At 27.5% G+C, this 18,530-nt stretch overlaps 3 protein-coding genes across 3 annotated transcripts; 2 read left to right on the top strand and 1 right to left on the bottom strand.

The window, feature by feature from the left end:
* Window positions 1-4,520: 4,520 nt before the first annotated feature.
* On the top strand, window positions 4,521-9,748 carry Phum_PHUM383910 (uncharacterized protein; the record flags this gene model as incomplete). Its single annotated transcript, XM_002428430.1, has 13 exons — window positions 4,521-4,538; window positions 5,103-5,119; window positions 5,408-5,532; window positions 6,250-6,354; window positions 6,490-6,664; window positions 7,535-7,663; window positions 7,739-7,872; window positions 7,963-8,149; window positions 8,302-8,465; window positions 8,535-8,716; window positions 8,788-8,955; window positions 9,032-9,320; window positions 9,399-9,748. 13 exons carry the CDS (start codon window positions 4,521-4,523, stop codon window positions 9,746-9,748), a joined length of 2,043 nt encoding a protein of 680 aa, XP_002428475.1.
* A 1,208-nt stretch (window positions 9,749-10,956) lies between these two features.
* On the bottom strand, window positions 10,957-14,558 carry Phum_PHUM383900 (Involucrin, putative; the record flags this gene model as incomplete). Its single annotated transcript, XM_002428429.1, has 8 exons — window positions 10,957-11,139; window positions 11,222-11,434; window positions 11,658-11,804; window positions 12,457-12,606; window positions 12,727-12,889; window positions 12,988-13,164; window positions 13,266-13,522; window positions 14,430-14,558. The coding sequence occupies 8 exons, from the start codon at window positions 14,556-14,558 to the stop codon at window positions 10,957-10,959; spliced, it is 1,419 nt and encodes a 472-aa protein (XP_002428474.1).
* A 416-nt stretch (window positions 14,559-14,974) lies between these two features.
* Window positions 14,975-16,009, top strand: Phum_PHUM383890 (zinc transporter, putative; the record flags this gene model as incomplete). Its single annotated transcript, XM_002428428.1, has 2 exons — window positions 14,975-15,845; window positions 15,918-16,009. 2 exons carry the CDS (start codon window positions 14,975-14,977, stop codon window positions 16,007-16,009), a joined length of 963 nt encoding a protein of 320 aa, XP_002428473.1.
* Window positions 16,010-18,530: the final 2,521 nt, after the last annotated feature.

Here is an 18,530-nt window from a genome sequence, read left to right as displayed (position 1 = left end):
ATAAATAAAAAGTTAATAATTTATTAATAAATAATACGTTGTTTAAAAACTTGAAAAAAAATAAAAAATAATAATAATAATAAAATCACATTTTTTTTTTTTTTTGGCAAATGCCCCCCGATTATTCGCCAAAAACTTTAAAGGCTAAATTTTTTTTCTTCCCCCACCCCTTTCCCCCCCTTTTTTTTAAATGGCTTAAACGCCAAAAAAAAGCTTAGATAAAGATTTTGTAAAGAGAAAGAAAAAGAGAGAGAGAAATGTTGTTATTAATAATGATAATAATTCCACACGGATAATATTTAAAAAAAAAAAAAAAAAAAAATTTAAGTCTACGTTTAAGATGTAAATAAAATTTAAACGCGTTTTAAAAATCGTCTGCTAAGATGATGATAATTGAAGGAAAAGTCGTTCGTCACTCCTGATTGCAGGGTGTCTCAAAAAGTATACGACGAACGATGGAGATGTTATAAATCAGGAAACGGAAATAATTGTTAAAGACTGATACAAACGCGGTTACGACAAAGTGTTCAAGGGCGTGGTTGCGTATGATCGGCAAATAGTACGCACTCACAAGATTCTATAAACAAACAACAAACAACATAAAACATTAAAAAAAAAAAATTAAACAATCCGACGTAGTAAAAAAAAAAATGACGGAAGTGTAGAAAATTAAAGTTTTAAATCACTAGGAAGTAGGGTTTGAATACAAACGGAAATGGTTTGTGGCACATCGACAAAACAATGACACAATTATTGACACAAACATTTGACAAAAAAATTTTATAGAATTTTTCCTCAAGTGAAAACTTTATGAGATAAACATGAAGAAAATCGTCGTAATAATAATAATGATAAGTAATAATTTTTTTTTATCAATGACGAGTACACGTACACGCACATAATAAACTAAAAGACAGAAAAAAAATTAAATAATAAAATAAGTAATAAATAAAATTTTTAAATTAAGTAAGTAATTCATTAACTAAAAAAAAAAAAAAAAGTTTAAAGAAGAAGAAGAAACAGAAAAATACAAAAGAAAGTTTTTATAAAAATAAAATTTATTATTATTATTATTATTATTATTATTATTATTATTATTATTATTTTGTAACTGCTGGAAAAAGAAATTTTTTTTTTTTTTAAAAGTTTTTTTTTTTTTTTTTTGTTATAAGAACGTTAAAAAATTCAAGAAAATATTTCATCATACAAAAAAATTTTTTTTTTTTTTTTATTTTGACTATTTTTAAGTTTCCAATTCACGTTTTTTTTCTTTTTTTTCCTTCCTTTTTTTCCTTCCTTTTTTCCTTCCTTTTTTCCTTTTTTATATGTATTTTTTCCATTGCGAAAGTTTTTTTTTTTCCTTATTCGACCCTTTTCCATAACAAATATTTTTCCATCAAATTTTTAAATTTATATACTCCATATATCTCAGCCTAAATTTTTTTTTCTCTCCTCTTTGACTTTGATTAAAAATGAAAACAACAACAACGTCATTTTTTACTTTTAAAAAAAACGGGCACGCAAACGAACAAACAAACAAACAAACAAACAAAAACAAAAATGTTTCCTTTTTGTTTTTTTTTCTTTTACGTTACTACTACTATTATTACATTCCAGCAGACGGCGAATTTTTTTTTTTTTTCTTTTGTGTTCTCACCTACCTGGAATCAATTTTTCTCCAGGAATTTATTATTATTATTATTACAAAGTAGATCGTAATGAATGTAAATATTACGGTTGGTTAATTGCTATATTTGAATTTTTTTTTTTTTTTATAAAAAAAAAATTAAAAAAATAAAAAAACTTCTGGAAAGAGTAAAAGAAGATTTAGAGAAAAGGGGAGAGAGGAAAGGAAGGAGGGAGGAGAGGAGAGGACAATTTAAAAAAATGAATCTTTTTTTATACCTAAAAATTCTGGAGAGAGAAAAAAAAAGAAAAGAAAATTAAGTCAAGGGTTAAAAATTGTATAATTAATTTCATTAACTCGAGAAAAAAAAAAAAAAAAATTTTTTTGTGTTAATGGAGGAAGAAAGAAAAAAAATAAGAACGAGTAGTGGATTATTATTATTATTATTAATATTATTATTATTAAAAAAATGATGTTTGCACGGTTTTGTGATGTATACTTTACGTATATCAGTCTTTTGACCTTTAACAAAATTGACATTTTCTACCGTTGACCTTTTACCTCGTCGTTCGGTCAAGTGAATTTTTTTTTTCTTTTTCCTCATCCGCTAAAGTTCATCACAATTTTTTTTGTTTTCATACCTTCGGCTCTTTAACGTTCAAATTATTATACAAAAGGTATTCGAATGAAGTATTCGTCGTTATCGTCACCACCCCCACACCCTCCTCCACTCACCCACACAAGCGTGATAACGAAAAAAAAAAAAGAAAAAAAGGCGTGACGTAAATAAAATGAAAAAAATGAAAAAAAAAATTTTTTTTTGTTGGAAACTTTTTAATTCTGTAAAAGTGTTTTAATAAATTCATTTTTTTTTTCCAGCATAAACCTAAAGTTAGTTAGATAATAACATTATCAATGTTTTTTTCTTATGAATAATTTTTTTTTCTCCAGTTAAAAAAAAAAAAAGTAATTCAAATTCGCCAACCAATAAATTCATTTTTTTTTTTTTTTTTTTTTTTTTTTTATAATAAATTAAATTGAGCAAATAAAAAAAAATTAAAAAAAAAAAAAAAAAAGGAAAAAAGTTTGCAAAACTTAATAAACCGTATTTAAAAAGTGAATTTATAAAAAAAATAAAATAAAAACTGGAATTTATGGAATTGGAAAAAAAAATCTGGAATTTTTTATTTTTTTCGCGGCGCGCCCGCGTTTCTTTCGTAATTATCGATCGAAACGTTTAACACGTGTACTGATAACGTCGTACTGTGATTGAATAAAAAAAAAAAAGTTAAAATGTTTCCCTCTCTCTTTCTCTTTCTCTCTCCCTCCTCTACTTTTCTTTCTCGATTTCAAATGTCAAAGGAAACTTCTTCTTCTTCTTTTTTTTTCCTTTTTAAATTAGTTAACGAAAAAGACTTGGTCGAAACCAAAAGTTTAAAGTTCAAAAGGAAGATTTTCTAACGGTATTTCAAATTATTGAACCGCCGGACCGGCGGTTCGGACCGAACCGCCGAACCCGACCCGTTCAAAAACTTTTTTTTTTTTTTAAATTTTGTTAATTTCGTTTGATAAATGATTTGACGACGACGACGACGACTTCTCCAGTCGTTTCAAAAACGACATGGGGTAATCAAAAATAAAAAATAAATAAATATCGGAAATTTTAAAACGTGGAATATTCTAGACTTTATCCTTTATTTTTCTTTCGATTTGTAAAAAAATTTACAACGTGTAAAAGGAAAAAAGGAAAAGTTTTAAAATGGCAGACTAATTTTTAGTTTTATATATATATATATTTAGGTGGCGTTTTTCTTTTTTTTTGTATCTCTCATATCATATTTCATATAAGGTTTTCCCAACTTTTTTTTTTTGTTTATGTTTTAATTTCTTTTGTATTATTGGCCTGCGTACGAACAAGCAAACAAACAAACAAACAAACACAAAGAAAAAACTAATAAAGCAAACGTGATTTGAATAAAAAAATGGTTATTATTATTATTATTATTATTTTTCATCTTTTTTTTTACCAATTTACGGCGAGTTTTATTATTAAAAAAAAAAAAAAACGTGGAATTAGAATATATATATCCTCGTGCTTATAAAACAAATATAAATTTTTTTACATTTTTTTTTAGGTTGCTAAAATCTCGTTTTCTCTCACACGCACACGCACACATGAGTGACCAATTTATTAAGACGTTTATTAATAATAATAATAATTATTATTATTATAATAAAGCAGAAGAAAAAATAATTAAAAAATTTTGTTGTTGTTGTTATTACGTTTTAAAAATTTTTAAAGTGTGTTTAATTTTTTTTTATTACGTCACGAAGAAAATCGAAATCGAAAGTTTTTCAAACAACAACAACAGCAATTTCAACAACGTGAGAGTAACGTTTATAATTAATATTATTATTATTATAATTATTATTATTATTACCATCATTATAATCATCATCGTTTCCGTTTTCATTTTTTTTGTAAACCTCGTAAAAATTATAAAAAAGTATTTCCGGTTTATTTAACCGCCGTAAAAAAAATTTTTTTCGGTTTTTTTTTTTTTTTTTTTTTTCGAATGGGAAGAATCGGGGAGGGATGAGGAAAAAGGGAGCGGGGGAGGGTGCGAGAGAGGAAGTCAAAAGAAAAACTAAAACTTTTTTTTTTTTAATTCGATTAATTTTCAATTGAACTCCGCCATGATGATAATTTTCATTTCAATTTTTTTTTTTTTTTTTTTATGAAAATGTTTATTCAACCGTTTTTGTTTTTTTTTTTTTTTTTTTTAAAACAAAGTAGTCGGAAGTCGTTGGTGCGAAAATTATTTAATGACGATGATAATGATAATTTTTAATAACGATGATAATGATGATGATGATGATAATTTTCTTAATGATGTTAATGTTTCGCACCGTGTAACGAGCGCGGAAAATTCAACGTGGAAATTTTTTTTTTTTGTTTTTTTTTTTTCTCTTTCGTTAATGTTAATAATATCATCATCATCATCATCATCATCATCATCATCATTATTATTATTATTATTATTATTATTATTATTATTATTATTATTATTATTTTCGTCGGAAACTTTTAAAATTTGGGGTTCGATTAAAATTAGATTCGATTCAACGATTATTTAAAACCTATTAAAATATTTATTCTTAACTTTTGTTGAAAACCCATTATTATTATCATTATTATTATTATTCTTTGAGAATCTCTTGTCTTTTAAAAACACACTCGCACAATTTAGTTTTACGATGAAAATTAAATATTAAAATATTTCTTAATAATAATAATAATAATAATAATAATAAACAAATCCAGTTGGAGATCATTAAAACTAAAAAAAAAAGAAAAATAAAATAAATTTTTTTTTTTTCGTCTTCGTATTTTTCCAGCGGGTGTTTTTTTATTTATTATTATTATCATCATCATTATTATTAATAGTAATATATTTTTTAAAACATAAATAAGGGTTGCGAGCACAAGGGGTAAAAATAATTTTTTAAGGTTGCCAAAACACGAAGGGGTTTACGTTGTTGTTGTAATTTTTTTTTTATAAACATACTTTTTAATAAGAATAAGATTTGACAAACGACAAACGACAATGACAACAACAGGAGGAATCTTTTATTTCGACTGGAATAATTCCAACTGTATTATTATTATTATTATCATTACACGGGGAAAAAAATAGGAAAAAAAAAGGAAAAAAGAGGGAAAAAGAGGAAAAAAAAGTTATAACATAAATTTTTTCGTTTGTTGTTGCGTTGTTCCAGTTGTCAGGGTGGATATTTACAATTGGTCGATGGTTCCATAAATTCCATAACAAACAAATCGGAAATAAAAATATGCGGAAACAATGATAGATACGATCCTCCAGTATTAATATTTGCCGATAACGGTCCAGCAACGTTATTTTTTTAGTGAGTAAAAAAAAAAAAAAAAAATTTAATTAATTCAATTAATTGTTTTTTTTTTCCCCCATTCGAAACGTTTTCTCTCTCTCTCTCTCTCTCTCTCTCTCTCTTTTTCTCCCTTTCTCCCTTTCTCTCTCTCCCTATTTCGAAAAGTAAATAAAAACAATTAATGACGTCAGAGATTTTAAATGTCCACGTGGTTGACATTTTAAATAAAAAATTTTTTTAAATGAATTTTTTTAACGAACACAAAAAAAAAAGGAAAAAGTGTTATTGAGATTTTCGTTTTCGTTTTCGATTTCGATTTTTTTCGAGTTATCGATTATTTAAGTTTTTTTTTTTTTTAACACTCAATCCGTTATAATTTTATTTATTTACATTAAAAAAAAAAAAAATAGTTTTTGTCATTTATTGTTGTTAGGAGGATATTAAATGGCGTCGGTGGTGAAAATTTGCGGTCAAATGAAAATTGTTTGTTGTTGTTAAGCTGCCGCCGCCGCCGCCATTGCCGCCGCCATCAATTGTTATCGATAAAGATTCGTTTTCGTTAAAATCTTTTACGATAAAATCATTTCCCTTTTTTTTCCTATGATTTTGGGAGAAAAACGAGGATTTAAAGTTTAAAAAAAAAAAAATTGATTGTTTATTTGTTTGTTGTTTGTTTTTTTTTTATTAAATAAATTGTTTGTTCAGTCTTTCAGATGACACAACAACATCTCAATTTATAGCTTATTTTAGTTTTACATCAATAACAAACGAAGAACAGGGTAATTTATATAAAGGTGGAAAAAAAATAGCCAAAACAGGTAAGATGATAATGATGATGATTAAAAATGATGACGGTAAAAGAAAAATTTTTTTGTTTGTTTGTTTGTTCGAATGCGTTTCACGTAAAAGTAAAAAATTTTTTTTCTTTTTTTTTTTAATGCGGTTTTTTTTAGATTGCGACTGGCTTTATCAAGATTTTGAATGCAGGGCTCCAGAATCGTGCGTATTAACTTCTCCGGGATATCCTGGACTTTACGTACCTAACAGATTGTGTAAATATCACATTGCCATCAGTTCCATGCAAACAAAAGTTAAAATATCATTTGCATCTGTTTTGTTACCAGAAAAGTGAGCGAACAAAAAAAAAAAAATTTTTTTTATGTAAACTTTTTTTTTTATTTTCACTTTTGAATTTTTTTCTTTTTTGTTTTGTTTTCCTTTTTTTGTATTTTATTTTTATTCAAAACTTTTTCTCTCTTTTTTCTTTTTTCCAGAGATTATATTACTTTTAAACTTTTTTCTCTCTTTTAATTTAAATATTTTTTATTTTATTTCTTAACTTAAAAGTCGATAAATATTTACAAAAAAAACAAACAAATTAAAGATTTAATGATGATAATGATGATCATACCACGTGTTATTTATTAAGGCGATTTTTTTAATTATTGATTGATACTCGTACGTATGTAATAATAATCAATATTTTAACTTATCGATTAGGTAAAGAAAAAAATTGTAAAAAGATTTTTGCGTAATTGTTATCGACACACACACACACACATGCAGACGTTTCGTTTTTTATTTTTTTAATTTGTCGCCAATTATTTAAATTAAATTTTTTTTTAACGAACGAACGAACGCCTCGGAAATGAATTAAATTACACATCGTTAACAACACGAACGTGTACGTTTTATTTAGAAAAATGTATAAAAATAAGGCTACGTAAAAAAAAAAATAGATGTGACATCTATTTGTGGCAGTTTATTTAAAATAAATAAATAAATAACTGCTTTTTCCACATTTGAAAAGTTCAAGCGTTCTCTATCAGATGGTGCGCAAATAGTTTTTTTTTTTTTTTTTTAATTTTCCATTGCATGTTTTTTTTTTTTTTTTATCAATCTTTATGATAACAACAAATAGTTTTAAATAATATGATTATTTCGTTCGGCACTTAAACGTGTAAAAAAAAAAAAAATTTTTTTTTCATTTTGTTCCAGGCAGTGCAAAACAGATTTTATAGCCATACATCAAGGAACGACAGTGCTCAGTCCTGTTGTTGGCACAATTTGCGGAACGGATAAAAAAGAATTTATTTTTTACGGTCCTAATTTATTATTAGAATTTAGGTAATAAGTTACAATTTATAATTTTTAATTATTATTATTATTAACAGTTGTATATCGGTGCCTCATTTTTTTCAGGTCTGGGCCTTCTTTTCCTCCCTACAATTACAACGGATTTCAAGCTTCGTTGGAATTTTTCGAACAAATGAATTTTATTAATAAAAATTCATCTCACAATATTTTTATACAAACAACAGAATCTAATTTTCTCAGTAAATAATTTACTTTTCTTTCTCTCTCTCTTTGTTTTCCCCTCTCTCTCACACCCTCTTGTCATGAGATTTTTATTTTTTTTGTTTCAGTGGATAGTACAAGTTCACCAAAAACGACATCCGTCAAAAATGGCTGTGATATATCATTTTCGGGTAACGTATCACGTTCTGGTACTTTCGATACGAGAACGTTGAAATGGAGATCGACGTGTTTATTTACGTTTACCGGAAGAGCAACAGATGTTGTACACATTTCTTTATTTAATTATTATTTAAGGTGATTAGTGATAGATCGGATTTCGTAAAGATGGCGACGACGAAGAGAAAATTAAAATTTTTTTTTTTCAGAGCGTCATCGTGTCAAAACGCCATTGAAATTTACGACGGGCTGTATCGTAACGGTCTCAAACCGGTCAAAAAAATATGTAGTCCCGTGTCAAAAAGAGCACGGGATTCATTAACGGGTCGTTTTATAGAACAGCAAAGTTTCGTGTCAACAGACAACACTTTTAGCATAAGATTAAAAAGATCTTTACAATCGCATAAAAAAGATCAAATGGAATTTGTCGACGGAGCTTTTTTATTTCACGACGGTATACATAAATAAAATCACCTCCCATTTCTTTCTCTGTAAACCTTACGAATTTTTTTTCTCCATGCAGAACAAGTCGATGGAACTCTACGACCTTTGACACTGTGTGACGTCGATTATTACGGTTTGAGCAGTTCGACAAGCGGTCAAGTTAACAATCCGGGAAGTCAAGATTTATATTTTAACATTGAACGTCCGTTACGTTGCGTGGATCGTTTCGTACCAGCAGCCAATCAAAGCATAACACTCACCGTTCGTATTTACCTTTTACTTATTTATTTTCCCTCGGTTATGACGTCATTAATTATCATTATTAATTTTAGATCAGCAGATATAAAATATCGCATTTGGATCCGTATTGTCACACTCAATGCGGTGACGGCGGATGTTTTTGCGTTGTTTTAAATTCCAGAGATTTGTCGCAAGTCGATCATTTAATGCTCCAGACTGATAGTGGACAAATATTATCATGCCTTTGTGGAGAATTTCAAGTGAGAGTTCATTGAACCCTTTTCAATCCGTTCGTAATTTTTGTTTTTTTATCATTCTGTAAATTTTTGTTATTAGGAAGACTGGCTTCCGGTCACGTTAAAAAGTTGGTCGGCTTTAAATTTAATTTATTACGTGGCTCATTTCACGTGGGAAGAAAAAGGTTTTAATTTTACAACAAATTATTCTTTTAACACGGACGGCATATGCGGTCATTACACATTCACGGCGCCCGACGGAGAAATCGAATCAATACGAATAATACCGGACGGACAGCTCAATTATTATTATCATCAAAAATGCACGTGGTTGTTGGATACGAAAATCGAAAGACAACTCACGATAGAATTATACACTCCGCAAAATAGTGAGGAGCAAAACCAATAGAAAAATTTAATTTTTTCCGACGACAAACCGGAAATTGTATTATAATTATTATTTACAGGGCATTGCGGAGCGTGGAATTTAACTTTACACGATTACGATGAAAGTTCGTCCGATAGAACAGGTACATATATCGACATATTTTGTCCTAGGCAAAGACACAAAGTGTATAAGTTGCCGTGGAAAATGAATTTGGTTGTTGTTAGACTTCAAGCAACAACGCACACGCCACCGGAATTTACAATTAAATGGCGTTCTCAGGTTTTCAGGTCTAATAATAGAATATCGGATCCCTTACCCTCACCCTCATGGGCAATAAGGGATCAAACAACATTTCTTTTGTTTTTAATTATTATTTGCTTGAAAAATACACTTTGTATTTCACAATTGAACTTGATTATTATTAATTAGGTTTCTTTTTTTTTCTTTTTTATTTATTTCTTTTTTTAAATAAATAAATTGTTATGTAATTATAAAAATATCTGTTTCGTTTTTAATAAATAGCTTATGTATATTGTTGATTTATTAAATGTTATGAATGAATTTAAAAGAAAAAATTATTATGATTACCTTTTTTATTAGGGATTTGTTTTTGGTGTTAATTGAGGGGGTAAATTTTTTTTTTATGTGAAATATGTTTGAGTTTTTTTTTGATGCGTTTTGGTTTTTGGAAAAAATAATTATTTTATTTGTTTTTTTTAGGGATGTGTGTGGGGAGGAGGGATGCGGGTCTGTGTTTGTTTCGTTTGTTTTTAAAAACAAATAATATTTATTATTTAAAATTTATATTTATAGACAAAATTTTTTTTTTCTTCGTTTTGCCATCGAAATAAAATGTTTAATATTTTTGTTTATAAAAAAGTGATGAAAAACCAAATAATTAAAAAAAAAAAAAAAATTATCGAGTTACTTTTTTATATAAAACTAAAAATTAAAATGATAATAATAATAATAAAAACTGTGAAAAAAAAAATTTAAATTTTTACATAAAAATTAATTTAAAATTAAAAAAAATAAAAAAATTTTTTTATTTTTTTTAATTAAAAAGGAAAAAAACGCTACAGAGTCGTCATCTATCGGAATTTTCTGTAAACAAAATAAATTTTAACGATCGATGATGACGTCGACGTCGACGACGTCATCATTCATTTTATTTCACTGCTTTTTTTTTTTTAAACGAAAAAAAAATTTGAATTTTTTAAAATATGTTAAACATTATTACGTAAATAAAAATAATGACGTTCAACGAATTCAAAACAAATAATGATGATAATAATAATAATAATAATAATAACAAAAATTTTTTTTTATTTAAAGGTTTTTGAAGGCCTGCGTTGACATTTTTTGGGGATTAAATTCGCGTATATGGCGGAAAACCCGCGGATGAAAGATTCTAGAAGATGTATTGTTTACCGCACGTCAAAATTCTGTAATGTATAATTAATTTTAAAGTTGAGGTGGTGGTGGTGGTGGCAGCAGCATCAATAAATAATTAATTTTAAAAATTTATCCGATCAATTTATTACACCATTAAATAAGATACAAAAAAAAAAAAGAAAAAAAAAAGTGTTAAAAATTATTTTTACGTTCATTATCATTGTGTCCTTTTTCAATAAATGTTATTTAAAGCATGGATAAGGACACAAATATTCTGGGGGGCAAGATTTTATAACGGTTTTAAAAGGATGTTCGATTCCTTTAGCTGGTAATTCTTTAATAACATTTTTTATCCTTTCGATTTCTTCATCTTTTTCCATTTTTAAACGTCTCACAAATTCTTCTTCTTCTTCTTTTTTTCTTATCTGTCGTTTAAAATGAAAACGAATGAGAATAACAATAATGATGATGATGATGATGATGATGATAAAAGGTCAAAAAACTTACTCTGTTAGCTTCGTCTTCTTGTATTTGTTTTAAAAGTTGACACCTGTAAGCTTCTCTCTGTTCAGCACATCTTCTATCGTAATCTTCTCTTATTTTTCTTTGTTGTTCTATTGCTAAAATTAACAATTCTTGTTCGTTTCTTCTAACTTGTTCTTCTCTTAATTCTCTTTCTCTTTTTTCTTTCATCTGTACGCATCTTTCTTTCAATACTCTCTGATGTGTAAAAAAAAAAAAATAAAATTTTAATTTTTTTTTTGGTGCGCAGGTACCGAAAAGTGAGAGAGAAAAAAAGAGGAGGAAAAAAAGTTTTCTCTTGTTTTTTTTTTCTTGAGAGGGGAGGGAGAGGGTGGTGATGGGGATATAAAAAAACTTTTTTTTTTGTTTTTATTATTAAATGAAAATTTACCGAAAACATTTCTTCGCGAGCCTTTTTTACTTTTCTCCTTTCTTCGTCTTTTTCTTGTCGTTTTTTTTCATTAAATTCTTCAAGCAAATCGTTTAACTTTTTCTCTTCAATTTCCTTTTGCCTTTTTATTTCTCTTATACCTTCCAAATACATATCCATTTCTCTTTTTATCCTTGCCTGAAAAAAAAAAAAATAATAATAATAATCATTTCTAGTTTTTTTTTCCCCCACTCCGTTAAGAAAAAAAGAAGAAAAGTCGTTGCGGAAAAAAAAAAACAAAAATTTAAAAACACAAACAAGTGTGACGTAAAGAGAGTGAGAGAAAAAAGGGAGGAAGAGGTAGAAAGGTTGGGAGGTAAGGAGGGGAAACAAAAAGAGTTAAAAAGAAAGAAAGAAAGAAAAGAAAAAAAAAAAAATTTACTTTGTTCGAAAAACCTTTCATCTTTTCCTTTTCTTCTTCTATTTTCATTAATTTGAAAAAAGTTTTCTCTATTTCTTCCTCTTCTCTTTTCCTCCTTTCTTTTATTTCTTTTTCTCTTGCTAGACTTCCGCTTACGTCGTTTTTCAATTCCCATCTTTTTTTTATTTTTTCCAATTTTTCTAAAATATTAAAAAAAAAAAAAAAATTTATTGATATGATTTATAAACATGGGTGAACGCACTTTTTAATTTCATAAAAATAATAATAGAGGGGAAAGTGGGGGGCGGATGTGGAAAATAAGAATAATATGACGTCGACCATTTTATTATTATTATTATTTATCATGTATACATATAAGAATTCAATCATTTTGATACCTTTTTGCTCTTCTTCTTTAAACAATCTAACCTCTTCTTCAATTTTTATCCTTTCGATTTCTTTCATTTTTTCTTCTTCTTCTTTTTTCTTTTGCTTTATAACAATTTGTTCTTGAAATACTTTTTGCGCTTCTTTTTGTTTGTAATAAATTGATTTCGCTTCTTCTTCTTCCACTTCTCTCTATTTTATCAGACAAGAAAAAAAATAAAAAAAATTTTTTCCCTCACACACACACGTCGTTCGTTAAACATCGACCAATGATTTTCATCATCATCATCATTATTATTATTATTATCTTACCATGGATTGTAAATTTTTTATCATGAGATCGTGATACATTTTATCTTCTTCTCTTTTCACTTCCATTTGCGCATATTTTTCTTTTATTTGCCACAATTGATCCATTTTGACTTCTTTAACTAATTTCTTTGTCAAAACCGTTCTCGCATCATCGCATTCGCTTCTACGTTTCCCCCCACCCAAAAAAAAAAAAAAAATTTTGTAATCATCGTGATTGTTAGTTATGATGATGATAATAATAGTGATTGTTGATAGACTTACATGGCACGTTCCAATAATTTTTCTTCTACGAATTTTTTTCTTTCGTTTTCGTATTTCGTTTGTAATTCGAACGCTTTCCTCCTTAATTCTTCTTCTCTTTTCGCACCGGCTTGTTGACATTTTATGATGTATTCCGTCGTGTACGCAACTTCTTCAGCCAATAAAAGTTCTCTCAGCCTAAAATTACCTAATATTAAAGTTAAGAACGATACATAAATGTAATCGATATGGTATTTTAACGGTTTTTTTTTCTATGTTTAGATTATCGATAATATTACCTGGTACGTTTTTGTCCGAGTAAATGATCGGTACTTTGACAAGCGCATTTGACTTTTTCGTTTATGGCACCGAACAAAGCAAGTCTCGTTCCTTTATCTTTGAATTTTTCTCGCAATTTCGCTAAATTTTCTTTTTTTTTTTTTTCCGGATCAACTTTTTCCACGATAAAATATTCATTCGCGTTTTTTTTTTGCTGATGCACCGTTGGATACTTTTTCTGCTTTGCATCTTTCTTTTTTTCATCGTCTTCTTCTGTCTGTTTCGAAGGTTCTACCAAATCGTCAAATTTCGACTAAAAATAATTTTTATATATAAAAAAAAAATTGTAATGTTTCCCTTTCCTCCCTTTCTCTTTCTCTCTCCCCACCTCTTTCTCTATAAAAAAAAAAAATGATTTCGTGAAAAACTTACATCCATATATATATCGATCAAATTGCGGTAGAAATAATTGGTGGGGCTTATGACGTCATTCCCTTTTTTTTTGTTAAATTTAACATTTGTTTATTTTCGTTTTTTCGTTATTAAAGTTTGTAAATTTTTTTTTTTTATTTTTTTGGGGAGCAAAAAATGATATCGAATTATTTTTTTAATAGTTATTAAAAGTTATTATTATTAATTAATTAATTAATTAATTACCGATTGTGTTAGAAAACAAACAGGTAACGAATATAATAAAAATTATATGTATTTTATTAGTGTTTGTTGTTGTTATTAAATTAGTACTAATAATAATCTATAAATAATAATAATATAATTTTCATAACTTTTTTTTCATAACTTTTTTGCATAAATTTATATTAAAAAAAATAAGTGAAAAAAGAAATTAATTATGAGTGACGGGTTAATTATAAATTTTATCCATTAAAAAAATTTTTTTTTCATTTTCTCCAGGTTCTCCCCACATTATCTCACCGTTTTCTCCCTTAATTTCTCCAGCATGCGTGTGCGTGTGTGAAAATCACAATAAATTTTTTTTTTTTATTAAAAATATTTAAATATGACGAAAAAAAATTTTTTTTTTTTTCTTCGCTTTAAGTGTAAAAAAAAAGAGAGGAAAAAAACGAGGTGGGGGGCAACTGGAGAGAGGGAAAAAGAGACCTTTAAAATATCCGACATTCGATAATCGTTTAAACTAAATAATCGATAAAACATGACAAACTTACATGTCCCAACGGTGCTGTTGGCGTTCCCTTAAATGTTAAACATATTTTTGTGGGATCACTAGAATTATCTACGCAACATAAAATTTCATGTTGTTGTTGTTGTTGTTGAGGACATGATACCTTCGACATTTTTATAAATTTTTTTGCATTTTATACACATAAAAAAAAAGAAAAAAAACCTTAATAATAACAATAACAATAATAATAATAATAATAAACGATGATGGCGACGATGACTAAAACAATATTTGTTTGTTTATTTTTACAGAATTTTCTGAACTGTTACTACACGTTTCCATAGATACGTTGTTACGTTTTGGTTGTTGTTGTTGTTGTTGTCGTCGTCGTATATACAAATGGAATGCTGTGGGTTGATGAATTTAACGAAAATTGGTAAATAAAACGACGGAAACTTCATTTTTTATTTATTTATTCAAACGAAAAATAAAATAATAATAATAATAATAATATATTGATTATGGAAAGAAAAAAATTCGATGGATTGTTAATGATAATAATAGAAAAAGAAAGAAAATCATACATAAATGTTTTCAAATCCGGAAACAGTGAAAATAATAGCTTTGCTTATATTGGGTATGGCGAAATTGATAGCAGGGCTCACTCCGATGCATTTGGTAGAAGTTTTAAAAGGTGGTTACGGTGAAAGACAAGTGAAATGCATAACGTCGTTGTCCATGTGTTTCGGTGGTGGCGTCCTTTTGTCTTCTTGCATGCTTCACATGATACCAAAAGTTCGTGACGGTTTGATTATGATGGATTGGAAAAGTTCTTTTCCCATGGGAGAATTTATTGTCTGCTGCGGTTTTTTCGCAGTTTTTTTAATCGAAGAATTTGTTTTATCGATGACACGCGATACGAACATGAGATCGATCGAAGCCGAAATGAGAATAAATGGAAAAGTCACGCCGTTCGCGAGCACTTCCGGTAACTTGATGATGGAAGATATGGAAATATCGAAAAAAACTCATCATTTGTTGGTTTTGTTGGCATTGTCGCTTCATTCCGGTCTCGAAGGTTTGGCACTGGGATTGCAAACGAGTACTCTTCAAGCCGTTTGGTTACTTTTCACCGCCATATTGATACACGCAGTACTCATTTTGTTCAGCATGGGTTTACAATTGGTTTCCGACGGTTACACGGAATTACAAATTGTTTTATACATGGTGACGTCAGCGGTGAGTACACCTTTGGGCGGCGGAATCGGTTTGATTGCCGTGTGGAAAATGGAAAAAATTTACGGCGGTACCGTTTTAATATTGCAAGGTTTGGCTGCTGGAGCCATTTTGTTTGTGACTTTTTTCGAAGTTTTGGAAAAGGAAAAGAAAAAAGGCGGATTTTTGAGATTTTTATTTGTTTTTTTAGGATTTTTAGCCATGGCCGGATTACAAACTTTAGGTGAGTAACGTATTGCAACCGCGTCACCGTAAATTATTTAATAATCATCATTATCATTTCTTTTTTTTCCAGATACGCACATTCACGATCATGATGATATAAAGACTCAGGAAACGATATATAAAAAATTAAATTCAATAGAAAAAAAAACAACAAATCGTTAGAAAGAAATAAAAAAAAAAAATTTTTCGCAAAAACGAATCTCATCCCATTCTCCATCATTTTTATTTGATGATGATGATAATGATGAAAAAAAATTAATAAAATTTTATATATATGGGTTGTATAATAAAAAGTTTTTCGTGTAATTAGAATGCGGTTTAGAATATTTTATATTTGTGGTCCTAAGTAAACTTTTCTGCACGAGAGTGATGGATGTTAAGCAAATAAAAAATCCTCGCCACCGAATCCTGATAAAAAAAAAAATAAAATAAAATATTTCGACCTTTTAAATTTAATTTATAAAACTAACCCTCTCCGGATGGGTGTGTGCGTGTGCGTGCGCGTGCGCGTTTGTGTAAATATTAAATTTAGAAAAAATTTATGACCGGATATATTATCAACAAAAGTTTAATTATAAATCCCTACTTCCTCTTCCTCCCTCTATCACTCTCTTACTCTCTCTCCAGAATTTTTTTTTTTGCGTGGCATCGATTCGTTGTCGAATTTTGTCTTAAATCCGTTTCAGAGATTTAGAATCAATCGTTTCCGGTTTAAAAAGAAAATTTTTTCGTAACCGAAATTTTCACTCTAGTAAAATTATTATTTATCAAGGTCATGCTTGATTAATTAACACGTTTCGAAGGTAAAAACGTTTCGATAAAAAATGTCAAAAAATATAATCTCCAACGTCCGTTCCAGATTTCTGGAACAAAAAAAAAAAAATTTTAAGAAATAAATATTTTACTTTTTTTTTTTGTGCTACAACAACAACAACAACTTCCTGTCGTTTTTAGTAATATTTTCTTTGGGAAAAAAAATATAAATCGTGTCAACGACAGGATTAACAATATCTTCTCAAACCTAAACCTTTTTTTTTCTTTTTTGTCATCAAAAATTTTCCAGGAAAATATTAAAATAATTTAACTCCTACCGGAAACTTTAAATACAGAGCTAACACACACGCACATCATCGGGTTAAACATAAAGAAAATAATAATAATAATAATAATAAAAGCCGGAAAAAAAGAAAAAAATTTTTTTTTTTCTTTCCAGATGTTGTTGCGTGGGTGGCGGCGGTGGTGGTGGTGGTGGGGGGAATGAGGAGGCAAAAGAAGAAGAAAGAGAGAGTAAATGAAATTTATTATTATTTTATTGTAATTAAAAAAAAATTTTTTTTTTTTGTACTCTCAAAACAATTTTTGGCAGAAACAAGAAAGGCAAAAAAAAGGGAAAATAGGGAAAAAAGGTTTTTCCTTTTTTCCTTTTTTTTCCCAAACTAAAATTTGGAAGTTTTTATTTTTTTATTTTTTTTTCCAATTTTACTTTTTGCATTCTTGTGAAAAAAAAAAAAAAAAAATTTTTTTTAAGAACTTAAAAGACAATTAAAATAATAAATCACATAAAACGAGGTGTTGAAAATTTAAACGTTTACAAGTAAAAGGCGTGAACCATTCATTTTATAAAAAAAAAAAAAAAAAAAAAAAAACATATTATATAGATTTTTTGTGGAATTTGAATTATTCTCCGTATTTTTTCTTTTATCTCACTCTCGCTCACTCTTTCTTCTACCCCTCCCCCTCTCTCTTTCTCTCTTTTTAATTTTTTTTCTTATTTTAAAGGGTATTCATCCGTCGTAAAAAAAAAAAAATAAAAAAATTTTCTTTTTATTTTCGTAAATATTTTATATATGCGTATATATTCGCGGAAAATTAATATATTTTTTTTCTCTCTCTACAGCTCTCTTTTATATTGTGTTAATAATAATAATAATTAATAATAATGATAATAATAATATTGGGACGGCTCACATTCTTCAAAAAATATTATAAATAGCACCAAAGAAATTCGAGCATTTATTTTGTATTAAGGAATCGGATGAAAACCTGGAATAAATGGTTAAAAATCCCGACGAATAAAAATTTTGCCCTCTTTAAAAGTGATAATAATAATAATAATAATAATAATAATAATAATAATAATTGTTTAAACGATGACCCCGTAATTTTTTAAAAAAATTATAACGATAAATAAAAAAAAATAAATTTTTTTTTTCTTCTATATCTTTCCCATGTTATTTGCCCTCCCCCTAAAAATTATTATCATTATTATTATTATTATTATGAGGGGATAAATTTTTTGAAATTTTATCCGTCAGAAGAGATTTTCTTTTCAAAACGAATTTGTGTGTGTAATTATTTAACAAAGTTAACAATTAAACTAAAGTAATAATTTTTTTTTTTTTTTAAGGGTGAAAAAAAAATGACTGCTGGAAATTTTGGATTGTTATCATCATCATCATTAACATCCGAAGAAGGTTAATGAACTCAAAATGAAAACGCATGCGTTGAAAAGTCGCACAGTTTACGTGAATATACACGAGGAGAGAGAAAGAGAGAGAGCGAGGTAAGTTGAAAATTTTTTTTTTTATTTTATTAATGTTAATATTATTATTATTATCATTATTACTTAATGTAAATAGATTTTAAAATTTATGTTTATGGTTGAATGATTCGATTATTAATA

This window comes from Pediculus humanus, genomic scaffold (genome assembly GCF_000006295.1).
Source record: "Pediculus humanus corporis 1103172107866 genomic scaffold, whole genome shotgun sequence".
Lineage (NCBI taxonomy): Eukaryota > Metazoa > Arthropoda > Insecta > Psocodea > Pediculidae > Pediculus > Pediculus humanus.
This window is presented reverse-complemented; position numbering and strand designations above follow the sequence as displayed.